General features: G+C 49.8%; 2 protein-coding genes across 6 annotated transcripts in view; both read right to left on the bottom strand.

Moving 5' to 3' along the window:
- Positions 1–2992, bottom strand: part of PRSS55 (serine protease 55) — a 54108-nt gene extending 51116 nt beyond the window's left edge. The window contains 3 exon segments of the mRNA XM_028494242.2: positions 672–780; positions 1540–1619; positions 2597–2992. Of these exon segments, the coding sequence (XP_028350043.1) occupies positions 672–695 (24 nt within the window). The 5' untranslated portion in view covers positions 696–780; positions 1540–1619; positions 2597–2992.
- Positions 2993–6550: 3558 nt separating this feature from the next.
- Positions 6551–17818, bottom strand: part of MSRA (methionine sulfoxide reductase A) — a 388589-nt gene continuing 377321 nt past the window's right edge. For 2 of the 5 annotated variants that reach the window (XM_055087349.1, XM_024130856.3), the window contains one exon: positions 8888–9642. In XM_055087349.1, coding sequence (XP_054943324.1) covers positions 9478–9642 — 165 coding nt within the window. In that variant the 3' untranslated portion in view covers positions 8888–9477. Of the gene's footprint in view, positions 6629–6727; positions 6842–8887; positions 9643–17818 lie in introns of those variants that run through there. The other 3 variants (XR_008618287.1, XR_008618288.1, XR_008618289.1) reach the window with 3 other exon arrangements.

The raw sequence follows: 17818 nt of genomic DNA, 5'->3' as shown, positions 1-17818 counted from the left end.
AGAATGGTGCCTGGCAAATAGTAAGCATTCAACATTTTAGATTTTATGACGTTTATTGTTTCCCATTACTCAAATGATGTTGGAAACCCATTAGAAGCTGTCAAAACAATCCTATCACATAGGAAATGCCGAAGTTTTAATTTCTCTCCAGGTGCAATTGGGATAATCTTTAGAATTAAAATTGGGTGAAACACGGTGGTGCCATAAATCACAACAGAAAATGCAGGAAAGGAATCAGTTGGGAAAGGAGGGGCTGGTCAGTTTCCCTTGGGCTTCCCTACTAGGGTGTAAGAGCAAGATCTGGCCCCAGGGCTTGTGGCTGTATGCCCCTCCTCACAGGCCCTCAGACGGAGACCCTTCCAAGAAGCACAACTATGGTGAAGGCACCCAAAAGCACAATCTCAAAATTGCGGTGCCCTTGGTAGGCGTGTAGGGTATTGTTTTTGTTTGATGGATCTCCCACCTGGTAGTAAACTGGCTGAGCCACTGCTGTCTGTGTGCTAGGGGGTGAGAAAGGGGCATCGTACTTAAGTGTCTTCCAAGCCAACCAACCCTGACTGTTGGGCTCTGGGTCTCTCCTCCCTCTTCCTTCTTTCTGCTCTTAGTGAAATGTGGCCAAAGAATAAACAGTCCTGAGAAGTCAGAAGCTTTGGATATCATAGGCGGGGTACCTGCAGACACTGTAGATTTCCCATGGCAGATGCGTATCCTTGACAGCGGGAATCATCTCTGTGGAGGATCGATCCTCAGTGAGTGGTGGATTCTAACTGCAGCCCATTGCTTCAAAAACAAAAATAAGTAAGTGTTGCAGATAGATTTTTTTTTTTCAAACCAGTGTGGTAGGATATTTGCCCCGACATGCCTATTATTCACGTTCATCAGCCATAAAACAAAATACCAGGAGGTAGACACCTGTGTTAAATATCACACTTTGCAGGTGGAAAGGAACCGTTCTCCTCCTAGGGTGTTGCACAGCTTGCTGTGTGGGACCTACATTGCAGGGCAAATGTTCCTTGGGCTTCTCAGCATTTTGCTAAGTGCATGTAGTCCTGGTCCAAACTCCTGGAGAGTCCTTCCCTAAGCATTGGCTCTCACTCAGGGAGAAAGTGGGCTGACAGAGATCACGGAGTTGGGGAAATCATAGAAGGATTAGGCCCTGAGGGCAGGGTGCCAGGCCTGGCTGCATGGCAGAAGGTGCTGTCTGAGTCCCAGTCTACAAAATATTTTTGCAAAACGTCCAAGGTGTCTGTGATACAGCCAGTCAGCTTTTCTTGCAAATCAAGGTCAAGTCCCTCAATTACTTATGTCATCGTATGGCTTCCCAGACATTTGTTGATGAAATTTACAAGTGAATTTGCCCAAGCAAAAAGCCATCAGGGCAAGAGCTGGTTGGCCAGAGGGCAGGCTGGGCACTCTGGTCAGGCTCCTCCTCCCTGGCTCCGTGTCAAGTGCAGAGCCACAGATGCTCTCAGGATCACGGTCTCACACGAGTGCGGTTATTTTCTCCTAAGGCTCACCTTTCACCCTCCCACCACTTACCTATTTTCTCTTTCTTTTGTTTTGGAATAAGATCTACCTTGGAGGTCGTACATGGTAAAGGAAATCTTGACACCGAGAACCTGACAAAGATAAAAGTGGACAAGCTAATTACTCACTATTATTTTGACAGCTGGTTCTACATTAATGACATTGCTTTGCTGTTGCTCAAATCCCCACTGAACTTGGGTGTCAGGATGGTACCCATCTGCCTTTCAGAGGTCACTGGCATAGAGAGATGGAGAAACTGCTGGGTGACTGGATGGGGCACTACAAGTAAGTTACTATAGCCCAACGGGGAGGGGGTTGGCCCCTTGGCTGAGGTTTGCAATGAGAAGCAAAGTCTGGAGGCTCTGCTGGCCTAAGGAGGTCTGCCTCGTGGACCTGGGCGCTTCCGGTTCTCAGTTAAAGTCCCACAATGACCGTTCCGCTCAGCCCACATGGGAGCCATCCTCCCTGGGCGCATGTAGCAAGTTTTAGGTCCATATTGTGAAACAGGAACCTAAACAGGGCCTCAGGGAAAACCCAGGCAGAAGTGTTCAGAGTCTTCAGGGTGACTTGCAGGAATGCGGAGGGACATACCAATGGGAAAAGGGGCTGGGCTCCGGGAAGTCCACGCCAATGTCAGCCGGAGCAGCTCCGTTCCAATTGATGGGGCCAGTTCTGCCCCCTGTGATAAAGGGCTCTGTGGCTAAAATCTCTGACAACCACAGATCCAGGCCAAGGAGGAGGGGATAAACCGAATGTAAATTTGTCCTTCTAGAGGTAACCTGTAACCTACTCCTGCCAGTTTGCCCAGCCAACCCACAAAATGGTGTCCTTTTGTCTCCCTTCTTGGTGAATGTGACTTTCCCCATCATCAACAGAGCAGGAAAGGTCATATACCACTCAGTGCTGCTCTTCCAAGGAGGCACCCAGATGGCTCTACATGGATTCCCACGTGGTCCCAAAACTCAGAGCTCTGTTAGATTCCTCCTTGGGAACTTGCCCTTAGAAGCTTTTCAATAGCTTCAAAAACAAGGCCACCTTCTTCACTTAGAGTTCCTCATGCTTCATTTACCTCAGTTTCTTTGAAACTCCTCTATGATTCAGGCAGTGTTGTAGGCTCCGGGGACTCAGCTACATACAAAGAGTAACACATCCTCATCTTCAGAAGTGGACACTCTAGGAGTTGGGCTCAGCTAGAGTCCACAGTCAGTGAACTCCTCAAGGACCCCGACACGAGCTTCAAGCCCATCTTTTTGTGCCGTGGGTCCCAGGACAGAACTTGTCATCGCGGGTTCTCTTTACATCCTCATGGATTTGAATGAAACTCCTTTTTAGGACCCTAGCTGGAACCTGGCACCCTCGGCAGGGTGAGAAAATGGTTCACTGAGGCTGAAATCCAGCAGAGACCCAGACCTAGGAGCTCTTGATTCAGAGAGGGTGGGCTCAAGAGTCTCCTGGACACCCCTCCTACCCCCTCCTCACCCAGTCCCAATCTGGGTCATTGCCGGGGCCACAGAGCAGCTCCCTTGTAGTTGAAGTGAAAAGACATGATGTGGGTGGGTCCTCCAAAGGGACCACGCTAAGCTCAGGAATCTCTCCCCGTCTGCTTCTTCTTTGGGTCAGTTCCTAAGCGAAGCACGGAAACAGCGCTCCGGAAAGTCAACATCCAGCTGATCGAGTGGGAAACATGCTTCCGCACGATTCCTCTGCTCACCGAGAGCATGCTGTGCGCCGGGGACCTTCAAGGTGGGAAGGACACCTGCCAGGTAACATAGCTTCTCCATGGCCTGGAGAGGGGCTGCCCCAGAAAGCTGGCCAACAGTGCCAGGCTACCTGGCTGCCCTCTTTCTCCTCTGGATAGGAGGTGGATTAAAACAACGGAAACGTGTTCTCTCCCGGAGGCCAGAAGTCTAAAATCAAGGCATCGGCAGGGCTATGCTCCTTCTGGAGGGTCTAGGGGAGGATCCTTCCTTGCCTTTTCCGGCTTCTGGTGGTTGCAGGCAACCCTCGGCGTTCCTTAGCCTGTAGGTCAGCCCTCCGATCTGTGCCTCCACCTTCACAGGCCTTCCCCTCTGTATGCGTGTGTCTCCTCTGCTCTCTCTTCTTATAGGAATACCAGTTATTGGAGTAGGGCCCGTGCTAATCCCGTAGGACTTCATCTTAATGGAACTAATTACATCTGCACAGATCGTATTTCCAAGTAAGGTCAAATTCTGAGGTTCCAGGTGGACATGAATTTGGGAGGGATGCTCTGTAACCAAAGGCAGGCTGTGCAGGCCAGCGGTTAGGGCTGCAGGCTCCCTTAGCTTCCCTCCCAGCTCCTCGACTCACTGCCTGGAGTCTCCTCTGTGCCTGTGCCTTTTCAGATTTCCCCATCTGTAAAATGGGATTACTAAGAGTCCTCTTAGGACTGCAGTGAAGATAAAATGAGTCAATGCGCAAAAGCATTTGGAGGAGCATAGTGCAGAGAAGGGTCATGGTAAACACTACAAATATTGTTTTCTCCATCATCATCTCTTACATCTGTTCATTGCTCAATAGCATACAAACTGCTTCCACAAATACATCAAACTAGCTCTAGGAAGCAGGCCTATTTTAGATGGGAAAAGGAGGACCAGGAAAGCTGACAGCCTTGCAGAAGACACACCAGCAAGGTAAATTACAGACCCCGAGTTCCAACCAAGGCACGCTGACTTCAGGGGTGAGAGCCATCTTTTGGGTTCCAATAGAAACAGGGCTCCAAATCCAGCAGCCCAGCACGGCCCCGCCCAGATGTGCCTGGTTCATCAAGCACAAAAATGGTGGGAGCTGCCAGTGAGTACAGGCTGGCTATGTATTAGGGCCAGGCATAGTGCTTTATAGATGTCATTTGCTTACCTTCACACCGTGGTCCTGCAGGAGAGGTACCATCATCACCAGCATAAAAATGAGCCTCAAAACGCTGAAGAAAAATGTCACATTCGCTCAACTAAGTATTCACCCTGGGATCTGAACCAAGGTCTGTTTGGCTCCAGAAATTTAAATTCTTAACTGTACATCTTTCACATAGATCCCCTCATCCCTAGAGAAGTGAGTGTAATTCTTCATTTTAAAGAAAGGTCATGGGAATTTCCAATGACTACAAAGAACTGGATGAAGAACAGTTTGGTTCAAAGGAAGCTGATGGGCACAGCAATTTGTTCACGATAACAATCTGGTTTAAAAAAACCAAATAAGCCCGTATCCTATTTGTGGGGCATTGTTGTTTGTTTCGTATTTGGATTTTTGGCATATCATTAAATGGTGCTTCTTTCTGACTCTTCTATGTGTTACTTAATATTTTCAAAAATAGATCTTTGTAAGCTGTGAGACAATATGTACCGCCTGATCCTATTTCTGCAAAATAATAATGACGTGTACGTATTTGCATACATGAGGATGTGGAAAGTTACATTTGGCTAAAGAGTCGCCTCTGCATGGTTGAAATTAGAAATGTGGTTTATTTCACTTATTTATTTCAGTACACAGTAAAGAAAATTCCAGGGGTATAGAGGGGTGTACAGTGACGAGGAAGTTTACCTCTTATAATTGTTCTCCTGTTCACTCCCCAGAGAAACAATGTTAACTGTACCTTACCTGAAAATTCTTCTTATACACAATCGTGTGTGTGTGCTTATATATAAATTTACTTATATAATTATGGGTATTCTTCATGTTCTTTTCCCATACCCCAGTTTTCTGATTTTTTGATGAAGATACATTCTTCTTTTTTTTTTTGAAGATACATTATTCTTTAATAGAAAATTTTAAGTGGTCCAAAAGGTCTGGGGGCAGGAAAGGTAGTGTATTCCTTCATTTTCATGTCAATGACGTCTGCCCTACCTGTGCTTATTTGGCAAATCTCTTCCACGATGCTTTAAAACGTGTAAATTGTTCAAAATTTGATGTTTTGAACCACAATCTAACATTTTGACACAATTTTTGTACTTTGTGCGTTCTGTATATACAGCCTGTATGCCTGCTGTCTTTAACCAATGACCTAGTATAAAGCATAATGGATTGGGGGTTTCAATTTTTACTTTTTGCTATCGTGAACAGCACAGAAAGAGCAAAATGAGGTCTTTCTGGGGAAACTGAAAGAATTCTGAAAAACAAAAAAGTGCTTAGAGGCAGAACGGATTAGAAAAGCACTCCTTGGTATATCAGAACGAATGCATGTCACTGGATGATGATGGTGATAGTGACGATGGATATTTATTTTTTGACCAAATTGTCATTCATCACCATTGCTTTTGACCAAACTGCTCGCCCCCTTTTCTGACAGTCACAGAGCTGGGAGTATAGGCGTGTTGTTGGAGAGCCGAATCAAAAGTAGAAACATCCACCCGTCCTCCAATGACACCATAAGAGCTTTGTGCCTCGTGCCAGGCACCCACCCCTCAATAGGCTGTAAGAGCAACTTGCCACCATCCCTTCCACTCCCAAACAACTCTTCTCTCCTAGGGCGACAGTGGGGGGCCTCTGGTTTGCCAGAAAAAACCCAGCACAAGCAAATGGTACCAGCTGGGCATTGTCAGCTGGGGAGTGGGCTGTGGCCGGAAGAAACTGCCTGGAGTATACACGAAAGTGTCTAGTTACCTGTCATGGATTGAGAAGGAGACCAAGCTGTCAAAAAGGCCCTACAAGCATGAACCGGACTCCGGGGACAGTTTGCTTCTATCACCCTGGGCCATCTTGTTACTGTATTTTGTGATGTTTCTATTATCCCCGTGATTAAACGCTGCATTGCCTCACAACCAAGTGTCCTTATCAGTCTGTGGAGTAAGGTCAAGGGTGGGGTGCAGGTTGCGGGGAGGGATTCTCATACGAATAGCTGTGCCTGAAATAATCATATGCCTATAGGAGCACTTAAAACATACCTGGGACCCACTCAAAGGCCGACGGTTCCCCTGGGACTCAGAGGCAGGTCGCCAACTTCAGCTTGAGGACTCTCCAAAGGTTTGGATGGAGCATCTTTCCACAGGGAGGGGTAGGCCAAGGATCTCTGAAACAGAAGGCCTATTCTTTCCCTCTCTCACAAGCAGGTATCTTCCACAGCTTCTTTCATTTTCCATTTCTTTTGCTCCTGCAATGAGAAACACTCTAGCTCCTTGCTTCCCCTTCATTTGTAAGCTCATCCCTGAGACCTGCAGACTTGGTCTCTAGAAAGGTCCTTGTTCTTTACCTTCCTTTGCTTCTACCTGGTTCAGAGCCCCAGTACATGCTGCTTTTGGCTCTCAGAGACCATGAGTAACAATGCTGAGATTCAGGATCAGGGAATCACTGACGTAGAAATGTCCTAGAGATGAGGTGGGAAAGAAACACACAGCTTATTGGTTTTGTTGTTGTTGTTGTTATTGAGTTGCATGAGCTATTTGTATATTTTAGAAATTACGTCCTTGTCGGTCCAATCAAAAAATGGGCAGGGGCTTCCCTGGTGGCGCAGTGGTTGAGAGTCCGCCTGCCGATGCAGGGGACACGGGCTCGTGCCCCTGTCCGGGAAGATCCCACGTGCCGCGGAGCGGCTGGGCCCGTGAGCCATGGCCGCTGAGCCTGCGCGTCCGGAGCCTGTGCTCTGCAACGGGAGGGGCCACAACAGTGAGAGGCCCGCGTACCGCAAAAAAAAAAAAAAAAAAATGGGCAGAAGACCTAAATAGACATTTCTCCAAAGAAGACATACAGATGGCCAACAGGCACGTGAAAGGATGCTCAACATCACTAATTCTTAGAGAAATGCAAATCAAAACTGCAATGAGGTATCACCTCACACCCGTCAGAATGTCCATCATTAAAAAGTTTACAAATAACAAATGCTGGAGAGGGTGTGGAGAAAAGGGAAGCCTCCCACACTGCTGGTGGGAATGTAAATTGACACAGCCACTATGGAAAACAGTACGGAGGTTCCTCGAAAAACTAAAAATAGAGCTACCATATGACCCTGCAATCCCACTCCTGGGCATATGTCTGGAGAAATCTCTAATTCGAAAAGATGCATGCACCCCTATGTTCATAGCAGCACTATTCACAATAGCCAAGACATGGAAGCAACCTAAATCTCCATCAACTGATGAATGGATAAAGAAGATGTGGTGTGTGTGTGTGTGTGTGTGTGTGTGTGTGTGTGTGTGTGTATGTGTGTGTGTGTGTATATACAAATATTACTCAGCCATAAAAAAATGAAATAATACCATTTGCAACAGCATAGATGGACCTAGAGATGATCATACTAAGTGAAGTAAATCAAAAAGAGAAAGACAAATATCATATGATCTCACTTATATGTGGAATCTAAAATATGACACAAATGAACTTATTTACAAAACAGAAACAGACTCACAGACTTAGAGAACAAACTTAACGGTTACCAAAGGGAAAGGGGGTGGGGGAGGGATACATTAGAATAAAATTTTTTAATCCTATTAACATGTCCTTAGAAGACTCTGCATGGTCTGGCTCTTCCTACCTCTCTGAGGTACTTCTCCCCAATACCTTCCTCAATCACACTATTCCAGCCCCATTGGCCTTTCTGTTTCTCAAACACCACAAGATCCCCCCTGTCTTGGGCCATTTATACTTCCTGGTCCTTGTATTTGGAAAGCTCTTCCTACAAGCAACCACAGTGGAGATGCTGATAGTGATTAGGGATAGCTACTCCACTTAAGTATTCTTGAGGTGTTTAGGGCACAGCAGAATTCCAAGAGGGAAAAGAAAGAAATGGGCTATATCCAGGGGGAACCATGTCTTATTTCCTTCCTGCCCCCAGAGCTCCGCTCTCCTCTCCCAACTCGTGTGTCCGTTTCTCCTTTGCATCATTCAGATCATTCAGTTCTCAACTTACGTGTCACCACCTTACGGACCTCACCGCTTCACCACCTCCCCTGACCAGCGCGGCTAACACAGCTCTGAACACAACTCCACAGCACCCAGACACAACTTAACATCTTACCCTATTCACCATCTTCCTATCATTTCTCAGGACCAGCAATTATCTTACTTATTCATGTGTTTGCCTGTTTATTGTGTACTTCCCCCACCCCTGGTCTTGAATATAAAGACTCTTAAGGGCAGGGATTCCATGTATCTGCTCTCCAGAATAGCCCCTGATGTGACAGCTGTAATAGGCGTGTTGAAAACAGCTATTATTACTAAAGTTGCAAGGAGCTAGAGGTGTACCTGTTTTCTAAAGACTTCAATCAGATTTCCCGTTTGGGGGAAAATGATTCTTAAGACTTTTTCCCTCGCAAGCCCTTTGAGAGCTCTAAAATTTATCTTACAATACTTAGAAATATCCTACCCAAACAAGTAAAAGACAGATGAGATATCAGACAGTTTGTATTATTAGACTGTAGACTTTTATTAGCACAAAGCATTTCTCATAGCTGTGAGCAAAGCGTTAAAATTCATCAAGCTAACTCACATCTTTTCTCTGCCGCAAGGAGGGCCGAAAAGAGAGAGAAAGCCCGTTACACACGTATAGATCAGTTGAGCAAAGTATTTCAGTGAACGATTCATTGTGGCTGTAAATGTTTGCAAATTTTAAGGCACTGGAGGGCAGGAGGGCTTGTGAGGTGGGACAGGGCACAGGTAAAGGATGCCCCACCCCCTCCGACAATCTCCCAGCTTGGTTCCCGAGCATCCGTGGCAGGCACCCAGGCACAAGAAGGGTGAACACTGATTATTCATTATTCTCATTCAGACACCAAATGATCCAAAAAATTTCACAGCTCTCCTCCCACCATAACTTATTAGAAGATAAATTACATGTTATCGGCTTGCCACTGCACTTCATGTAAATTACACCTCAATAAACCAGATTTTTATGAATGCCTTTGTGCGCTTCAAAAAGCACCTGATGTGAATGAACCACAAAAGAATTGCCTGATTTGCTGGAAGCATTTTTGCTGTGACCTCAAGGGCTGACCATGTGGGGAGAAATTACTTTTTAATACCCAGCGGGCAGGACACACCGGTGCCCCCGAGGCCGCAGTACCCGTTGGGGATCTTGCTCAGGTACTGCTGGTGGTAATCCTCCGCGTAGTAGAAAGTCTGTCCCTCCCGGATGTCGGTGGTGATCAGGCCAAAGCCGTGCTCTGACAGAACCTGTGGAGGGAAAGGCGCCATCAGGTCCCGAAGCGCAGGGATCCTGGGAAGGAGGAGGGCCAGGAGGTCAGGATGGGAGGGGCAGGCACGCGGCTGGGGGTGCGCAGTGGTCCTTGGGGCCCGGGCTCGGCCACTTCCCTGCTGGGTTATTCTGGGCAACCGTCTCCCTTCGTGTGCCCCAGGGCGCTGGGGTCTGAAATCCGGGTTGGGTTTGATTGGGTTTGGTCCTGACTGTAAGTTATGCTCTACCCTCTACACCACCTCTGCCCCCGTGGGTGTCGGGAGCCCTGGTCTGGGCCCCGTGGGTCTGTGTGAAGCCACCCTGTTTCCAGGGGAAGCAGCAGGGCCGTGCGGCTCCCCGGCTGCCCTGGGGAGACTGGGGTCCCTGAGGGGATTCGCGCCCGGCTGCGGTGAGAGGGGATGGCAGGGCAGGAGGGGCCGGGGAGGCTGCAGCAGCACCCAGTGCTGCCCCCTCTGCCCCCTCAGAGGCTGGACAGAGGACCCGCCTCGCCGGCTGTGGCTCTGGGCAGCAGGGACCCTGCCAGGATGCCCTGGAGGGCAGGGGCCACCTGGGGTCCGGGCTCTGCCGCTCCAGGCTGGAGCCTCTGGGGAGTGAGGGCAGGGGAGGACGTGGCCTGAGGGCCTGGTCAGCTCCTCACCACCCTCTGTGACCCAGTTTAAGGCCTGGTGGCATCTGCTGCCAGGCAAGGAACACATGTAAACACCAGTGGGGAAGGAGAGCGGAGCTATTTGGGGCAGGAGACGGATGAAGAACTAGTCATTGTTCCCCGTGGATCTTAGCCCGTTTCCTTTCCCTTTTGGATTTCAGCTGTGCCCTAATTCTTTCCTGGTACAGGCTGCTCGGGGTGTCTGAGCGCAAGGCAGCAGACACTCGACCCGGGCTCACTGATTCCATTTTGGAGAGGGGTGCACGGCTGAGCCCCAACTTGTGTTTTCATGACGGAACTGACCAGGCTCTGACCGTCGTTGGTCCATTTAAGACGACGTCCTCAAATCGGCACAGCACAGGGAATCCAATTTAATACACAGCACGTGTCACTGATTTTCCCTGAGAACCTTCACCTTCTTCCTAAATCTCCGCCCAGCCCTCTGAGCCAGAATGAGGCTGACTGAGGATCTGATGCCAGGCAGGCCCAAGAGGGGTAAAGGAAGGGTCCTCACTAAGGCGGGCGGGTTGGACCCCGCAGCTCACAGGCGGCCAGTTTCCTTACAAGGGTTAGAAAGGAGAATGGCGAGCCATTCTGACTTCAGTTTTGGCAGTTTTCTGTAAACGAGCAGTTATCGAGGGTTTACCACATGCCACGCTCTGGGTTAACTTCAGCCTCACGGCAGCCGTCTAAAGGAAGTATTGATGCTATTATTATCGTCCATATTTAAAAGTCTGTGTCCGATACTGCGTCTTGGCCCCTGACATCCTCGGCCCGCCCTGCTACTGCACTGGCTGCAAGCTGGGAAACTGCATCTCCCAGATCCCACCGATGGGAGAAGGGCACGTGACAGCTGGCGGGTAAATGCAAGGAGAAGCTGTTATCGGCCAGGTGCAGCTGTGGGGTGGGCGCGAGCGCTGGCAGAGAGCAGACCCGGGCTCTGACAGCTCCTCCTGAGAGTCATTCACCCCTGTGCTGCGTGCAGTCCAGGCCACCGCAATGATTTCTAGCCACTTCTGTCACTTCTTGGCATCCTGGCATCCAGAGGTCCTGTTCCCTGACCTTCACTCCACCAGCCTTTCAAATGATTCTGGAAGCACCAAATTCCCTTTGTGAAACCCGCCCCGCTTAAAATATCTCCAACGCTTTCTGCTTCTGTGATGAACCGCGATGAACACGGCATTTAGTGCCAGGAATGTTTTCCGGAACCAGAACCAGCGAGAGCACGAGGACCCGGGACTGCTTAACCGTCTGGTCAGACTTCGAGTCGGAGTGACCTCCTCCCGCCTAGTCCTCTCCGCGGGCCTCCTCCCCACTCGCCGCCCTCCCGCCTGCCCGCATCTGTCTCCCTCACAAATGGCCATCCCCCTGGTACAAACAAGGACGGCCTTCCCGAGGCCCTGGAGGCCGCAGCCGCCGTCTCCAGAAGCTTCTTTTCCCCGAGGCAGGGAGGCCGGTGCCAGTGGGCGAAACGCCCGGCTACCCTGCCCGTCTCACGCCAGCTCCGAGCGACCCCTGCCCACGACCAGCCCGGGGCAGCATCCTTCCGGGAGCAGCGGGGAGGTGTGGGGAGGGGGCGTGCAGTACCAGGCTCCACCACAAGATGGCAGGAAAACCGAGAATAAAAAGCGACGAAAACCCGCAGGAGACAGACCCACACGCTGCCCTCTTGCACCTCCCATTAGGCTGGGACATTCTGGCCACGTCTGTTCTGCGGTGGACGTCGCCCCTGTGCACTGGGCCAGCAGCCTCCAGGCTGAGGCCTCACGTAGCACGGGGCTGTCCTCAACCTCGCTCTGAAACTGGGGAAAGGGGACAAAAGCGCTCAAAAGAAACTGGATAAAACAGAGGAAGTGGGAAAACGAAAACCCTATCTTGTCTCTATTTCCCTCCTTCCCAGAGCCCCGGCCCTCTGCTTCCTCACTTGCATCCGGAGGGACACACACACACACACACACCCTAGAGCTGCTGGGAGAGCCGGCTGCTGGTTATAGATCCTCCTTAAACCCTGATCCCTGGGAGAACCTGCCGGCCCTTCCCTCTTCCTGCTGGGTCCCACCCCACCTCAGCCTCACTCCCTCCCCGTTTTCTAGCTCTTTCCTTTCCCTCTCTGTGTACTATTTTCTTGGGTCGTGTTGACCCCTACATATTTCCTGAACATTCCATTCCCTTGCACACGACCTCCTTAGAATGTTCCCTCTTCTCTATGGCACGAACTCCTACCCACCCCTCAGGACCCAGGTCAAATGTCCCCACCTGTATAAAACCTTTCCTGATTCATTAGGGCTGAAGTTACTCCACCTTCTAGGCTCCCACGACACTGCCACCCCTTATGGCGCTTGAGACATCGCATCGTAATTATCCACTTCCACTCCCCCCTGGCATTACACGTGCTGGACCGCGTGCTCCTTGAGAGTGTGGACTGTCTTGTTTCTCTACCTCATCTCGGCGCTTAATGTATCAATATAAGAAATGAGTGAACGAGTCTTGGGGATCTCTTGGCGCTCCTCTTAACCTTCGGGTTTCCACCTGGGTCCCTGCTGCTGCCTCAAGCCAAAGCACCTCCTTGGGGACCTGGGAAGGAGCAGCGAGGAGGAGCTCGGGGACCCGGAAGCCGAGTCTGTCCGTCACTTTCCTTGTCACAGACTCTCGGCCGGTTCCCCAGGGTGGGTTTACTCTAGACCATGCGTTGCAGCGGCCGTGTCCGTGGAGAGAGGGCCAATCATCTTCCACAGAAGGATGGCCTCAGCATCACCTGCAGCTCCTGAAAAAGCCCTTCCACTCTTTGGGGGCGGGTGTGACTGAGGTGATGGGGGTGGTGGGCGATGAAGACCGGGTTACAGATGGTCCCTCTGGACCCCAGAGCCCAGTGGTCAGTCTGGCCTCATGCCCAAGCTGTGCTGGCGCTGACGGGTGCACCTCAGTCTCCAGACCCTTCTCCTATAGCATCTCCGTACTCCAGGTCCCCAATCAGTTACTGGGGGTGTCACAAGTAATCTGTGACCGACAACGGCTATGTCGTTGTTTGTAACTTACTTTTCCTTCACGAATTAGGGCAGATGGGAGGCTACCCCCATCCTCAATCACTCGCGCTCACCTGCCCACTCGCGTGGGAGCGTCAGGAGAGCTAGAACATGTGTGGCCTCCCCCATCGTCCACGACAGGGACCACACCGATGACAGGCCATTCCTGATTATAGAAATGATGAATCACATCACCCACAGAGGTTCCTGGTATCTTATAAAAAGGAAGCTGTACCCATGAGAGTGGGCTGCCCATAGGAAAATCATGGCAGATAAAGAGTTGAAAGCAGCCGCAGCAAACGCTCCGGCCTCAAGCACAGCCAACCTCTCAGGATGAATCCCTGGGGGACCCCAGGCTAGTGGGCCCTGCCTCCAGACCGGGCTGCCGTCGCCCCAGGAGACTCTGTGCTCTTCCTTCAGACTCTACGGAGCCACCTTTGAAATGGAGTGCAGAGCGTGAGGTCAAAGTGACCCCCCCTGGATGGCTCAATCCCCCATCAGATGCCTCCAAGAAACACCCTCTCTCGCTGGTCAAACCCCAGGTCCGCTCATCCTTCGTCACTCGAGGCTCTAGGGCTGTTCACCACTGCCACTCAGACAGGCAGCCCTGCACACCCGCCTGCCCTGCTCGGTCCCTCACCAGGACCAGCCCCCGAGGAAGAGCTACTGGGCCTAACTGCCCCCCACTCCCAGCCCTCATTTTTCTACCTTCCACTCTTGTTGACGCTAGAACAGTTATCTAGAGCTCCTTGTTAGTTGCATTTTATTTTTATTTTTTTGGCTGATTTTTAAGAAGGAAGTAAGTGGGGTCTACCGGGAAATAACGCACATCAGTGTGACACCTGGTTCAGGATCTCTTGTGGGAGGGGCACCTAGTGGAACTGATCAGATGCTTTTCTCACAGATTCTTACCTCACCCTTTTCTTAGATGGCCCCAGGAAGCCTCCTATGCCTGTATTCTCTTATCATTTTCTTCCCGGAAGCAGCTTTTCTATCTGTAAAATGGGCACAATACTTCCCTCAGTGTGCTATGATGAGAGTCCAAGACGGCGCAGAGCATCCTGGCACATTCTGACTACGTGGTAGTCCTGACCTGCTTTCCCATGAGTGCCCCCCCTGGGGGAAAGGAGCCCACCATCTTGCCCTCCTTTAGGCAGGCCTCCATCTCCACCCGCGGGCATGCCCTACTTACTTCTACAGCTGCACAGCCCATCTCTGTGGAGCAGGAAAAAGAGTTGGGGGGGTCAATAAGCTGGGGCAGAGCTCCCAGCTCCCAAGCGGTGTCTCCAGCCCCAGCCTGTGGAGGAGGTGGCCAGGCCGTTCCCTTACAGATGTTCTGCCAGCGGAAGTGTCCCGGGCCCAACCCACCCTTCCAGGGCTGCCGGCAGGAAGCCTTTCTTTTAATAAAATTAATGAACACGTGACCTTTCTGCTTACTGCAACCCGCTAACAAGCTCACTGTTAGCGTCGTCGCTGAGATTCTCCAGGTGCCCAGGGATACTCAGCGTATTGCGTGGAAACGACAGACTCCGAGGCCACCCTGAATGTTGCCTGGAGGCCACAGCAGTGCAGGCCGTGCTGGAGCATCAACAGGTAGGGCGAGAAGTGTTATCAAGGCAGAGAAGCAGCCTCAGTCCCAAGTCCTTGTGTTCGTCCTGAACTGCAGTGTCTCCAGAGGGCTTCCGCACGTGCTGTAGTCCATGCGAGGCTTTCACTGACTGAAGAGGGGCGAATCATCCTCTTATTTCTCAGCGGAGGACACCAAAGCGCAGGCGGAGAGGAGGCTTGTCCAGAGCCACTCATCAATGACAGGACGAGAACCTGTCCCCTGCCTATTTCCAGCACTGCCCCGAGACCGCCGTGGCCAGATGAAGGAGCCGCCCTCCCCTTAGAGAGGGACAGGCCACTATTTCAAAATATCCAAAAGAGACCCAGACACTTATATTCGGATCATACTCTCCGCACCCTGCTCACATCCCTGGAACTCAAAACGTGTGACATATTTCTTGGTCATCTCACTGACTTTCTTTAAAATTGTGGGAAAAGACACATAACTTCAAATTCTCCATCTTAACCATTTGCAGGCGTACAGTTCAGCGGTGTTTTGTACGTTCACCTTGTTGCGTGACTAGTCTCCAGAACTTTTTGTCTTGCAAAACTAAAATTCTGTCCCCGTTAAATAACAACTCCCCATTCCTCCCTCTCCACCGTCCCTCATACCCACCATTTTACTTTCTGTCTCTGTAAATCTGACTATTTTAGGTACTCATAAACGGAATCCTACAGTGTTTGTCCTTTTGTGACTGGCTTCTTTCACTCAGCATAATGTCCTTGAGGTTCATGCATGTTGTAGCCTGTGTCAGAATTTCCTTCCTTTTCAAGGCTGAGTAATATTCCATTGCTCGTACGCATCTCATTTTGTTTTACCCCTTCATCCATCAATGGACACTGGGTTGCTTCTCATTTTGCTTTTTTTTAGCTGTCAAATAACACAGCTTTGCTGCATGACAAGCCCACCCCATGACAGTTACACAGATCCTTCCAGGCTGGTTTTTATCAGTTGCCTCCTGTTTTGACGTTAATCTCCTCCAAGGAAGTGCAAAAGGAGTTCAACAGTAAAAAGACTTGCTGCAAACATGCGGTTCGGTTATTCTTTATCTTGTCCCACCTCAACTGATGCCACCTATCAATGACTGCATTGTGAAGATGGAGGGCCAATCAGAGAGCTCCTCTAAGGCCCCCTGATAGAGAGCTGGCATTGCCTGCCTCCCATCCACATCCACTCAGAGGGATAAATGCCCCCCCCCCCGCCACAAATACTGAATTCCACAAACTTTCCAAGTATCACCTGATTCCAAGAGATGGCAGAAGACCTACTTCAAGTGTCAGGAAAGCAGAGTTTGCATGTTAAATGCTAGGCTCCACATCGATTTTCTGATGGATGTCAGAGGAGGGGCTTGCAGGGCCCTCCAAAGGGGCAGATGCAAGCTTAGGACGCCCTGTCTTTCATTTTCTCATTTCATCACGCTAGGAATCCTGTAGGGGCGGGGGAATAGTTATTCTGACCCCACCCACAAGGAAACTCAAAGAGGTTAAGAATCACGCTCAAATTCATGTGCCTGGAGAGCTCGTGGTGGGTCTGGGATAAGAATCCAGATCTGTCTGGCTCTGGATTTCATGCTCCTTCCCACATACATGCTGTCCCTGGAATCTGGAAATACAGGATGGGTGAGACCCCAGGGAGCTGAGTCTGCTCTGTCCTGCCACACACGTGCCTGAGGTACAGAAGGTCAGTATGAACCCACCAGGAACCCTGAGCTGGAATTCTACAGAGCAGGACAGGGATGGGTGAGGGGGTGGCTCTAGAGATACTGGCACACGTGTGTGTACACACGTGTGTGGGCGAGGATGTATGTACACATTTGCATGTGAGTGTGTCCTCACACGTATGTGAATACAAGTGCACGTGAGAATGCCAAGTGATACACATTCAACCCCCATGTTAGATGGAGTGACCTATGGACACCTTCTCTTTTTAGAAAATATATCATCATAAAAAAGAACCCCCAATTTATGATACTGGATCTTAACATCTTGGGGGTGGGTGGGTCATGGATTCCCTCGAGGATCTGATAAACACTATGGACATTCTTCCCACATAAACTCACGATCAAATATTTGCTTATAATTTCAAAGTATCCTATGACCCTTTGGAGTCCACCCATGGGCCCTGTATTCAGAAACTTTGGACACAAAAAGTCATCACGGCAACTGCCCACCCCCCCTTCATAGGGCGCTGGAACATGCTGGTGGCATGTCCAATGGGCAATGAGCATTTTCAAGACAGTTTGAAGGTCCAATGAGAAATGGCTCTGTTGACAATGAGAAAGTCACCAGGAAGGGAGAAGGTACGTGATGAGTTCAAACCTCATCAGATGCATATTTTTTAAAGCCTCATTAAGTCTGATCCAAGCAAACCCCGTGGGTCTCCTCCACCCACCAAAAGAAATTAGCCTTACCTTAAGTGTTCGGTTTTTATGTAATTATTTGTAACGTGTAAGTGTGTTTCATTTTATTTTATGATCAGTTTTTAAAGATATTTTAATGGTAAGAAATTAGCATGCCACCAGTCAGAATGGCCATCATCAAAAAATCTAGAAACAATAAATGCTGGAGAGGGTGTGGAGAAAAGGGAACACTCTTGCACTGCTGGTGGGAATGTAAATCGATACAGCCACTATGGAGAACAGTATGGAGGTTCCTTAAAAAACTACAAATAGAACTACCACACGACCCAGCAATCCCACTACTGGGCATATACCCTGAGAAAACCATAATTCAAAAAGAGTCATGTACCAAAATGTTCATTGCAGCTCTATTTACAATAGCCAGGACATGGAAGCAACCTAAGTGTCCATCAACAGATGAATGGATAAAGAAGATGTGGCACATATATACAATGGAATATTACTCAGCCATAAAAAG

The sequence above is a fragment of the Physeter macrocephalus genome, chromosome 9 (genome assembly GCF_002837175.3).
Source record: "Physeter macrocephalus isolate SW-GA chromosome 9, ASM283717v5, whole genome shotgun sequence".
Lineage (NCBI taxonomy): Eukaryota > Metazoa > Chordata > Mammalia > Artiodactyla > Physeteridae > Physeter > Physeter macrocephalus.
The sequence above is the reverse complement of the archived record's forward strand: the minus strand, read 5'-3'. Positions and strand labels throughout refer to the sequence as shown.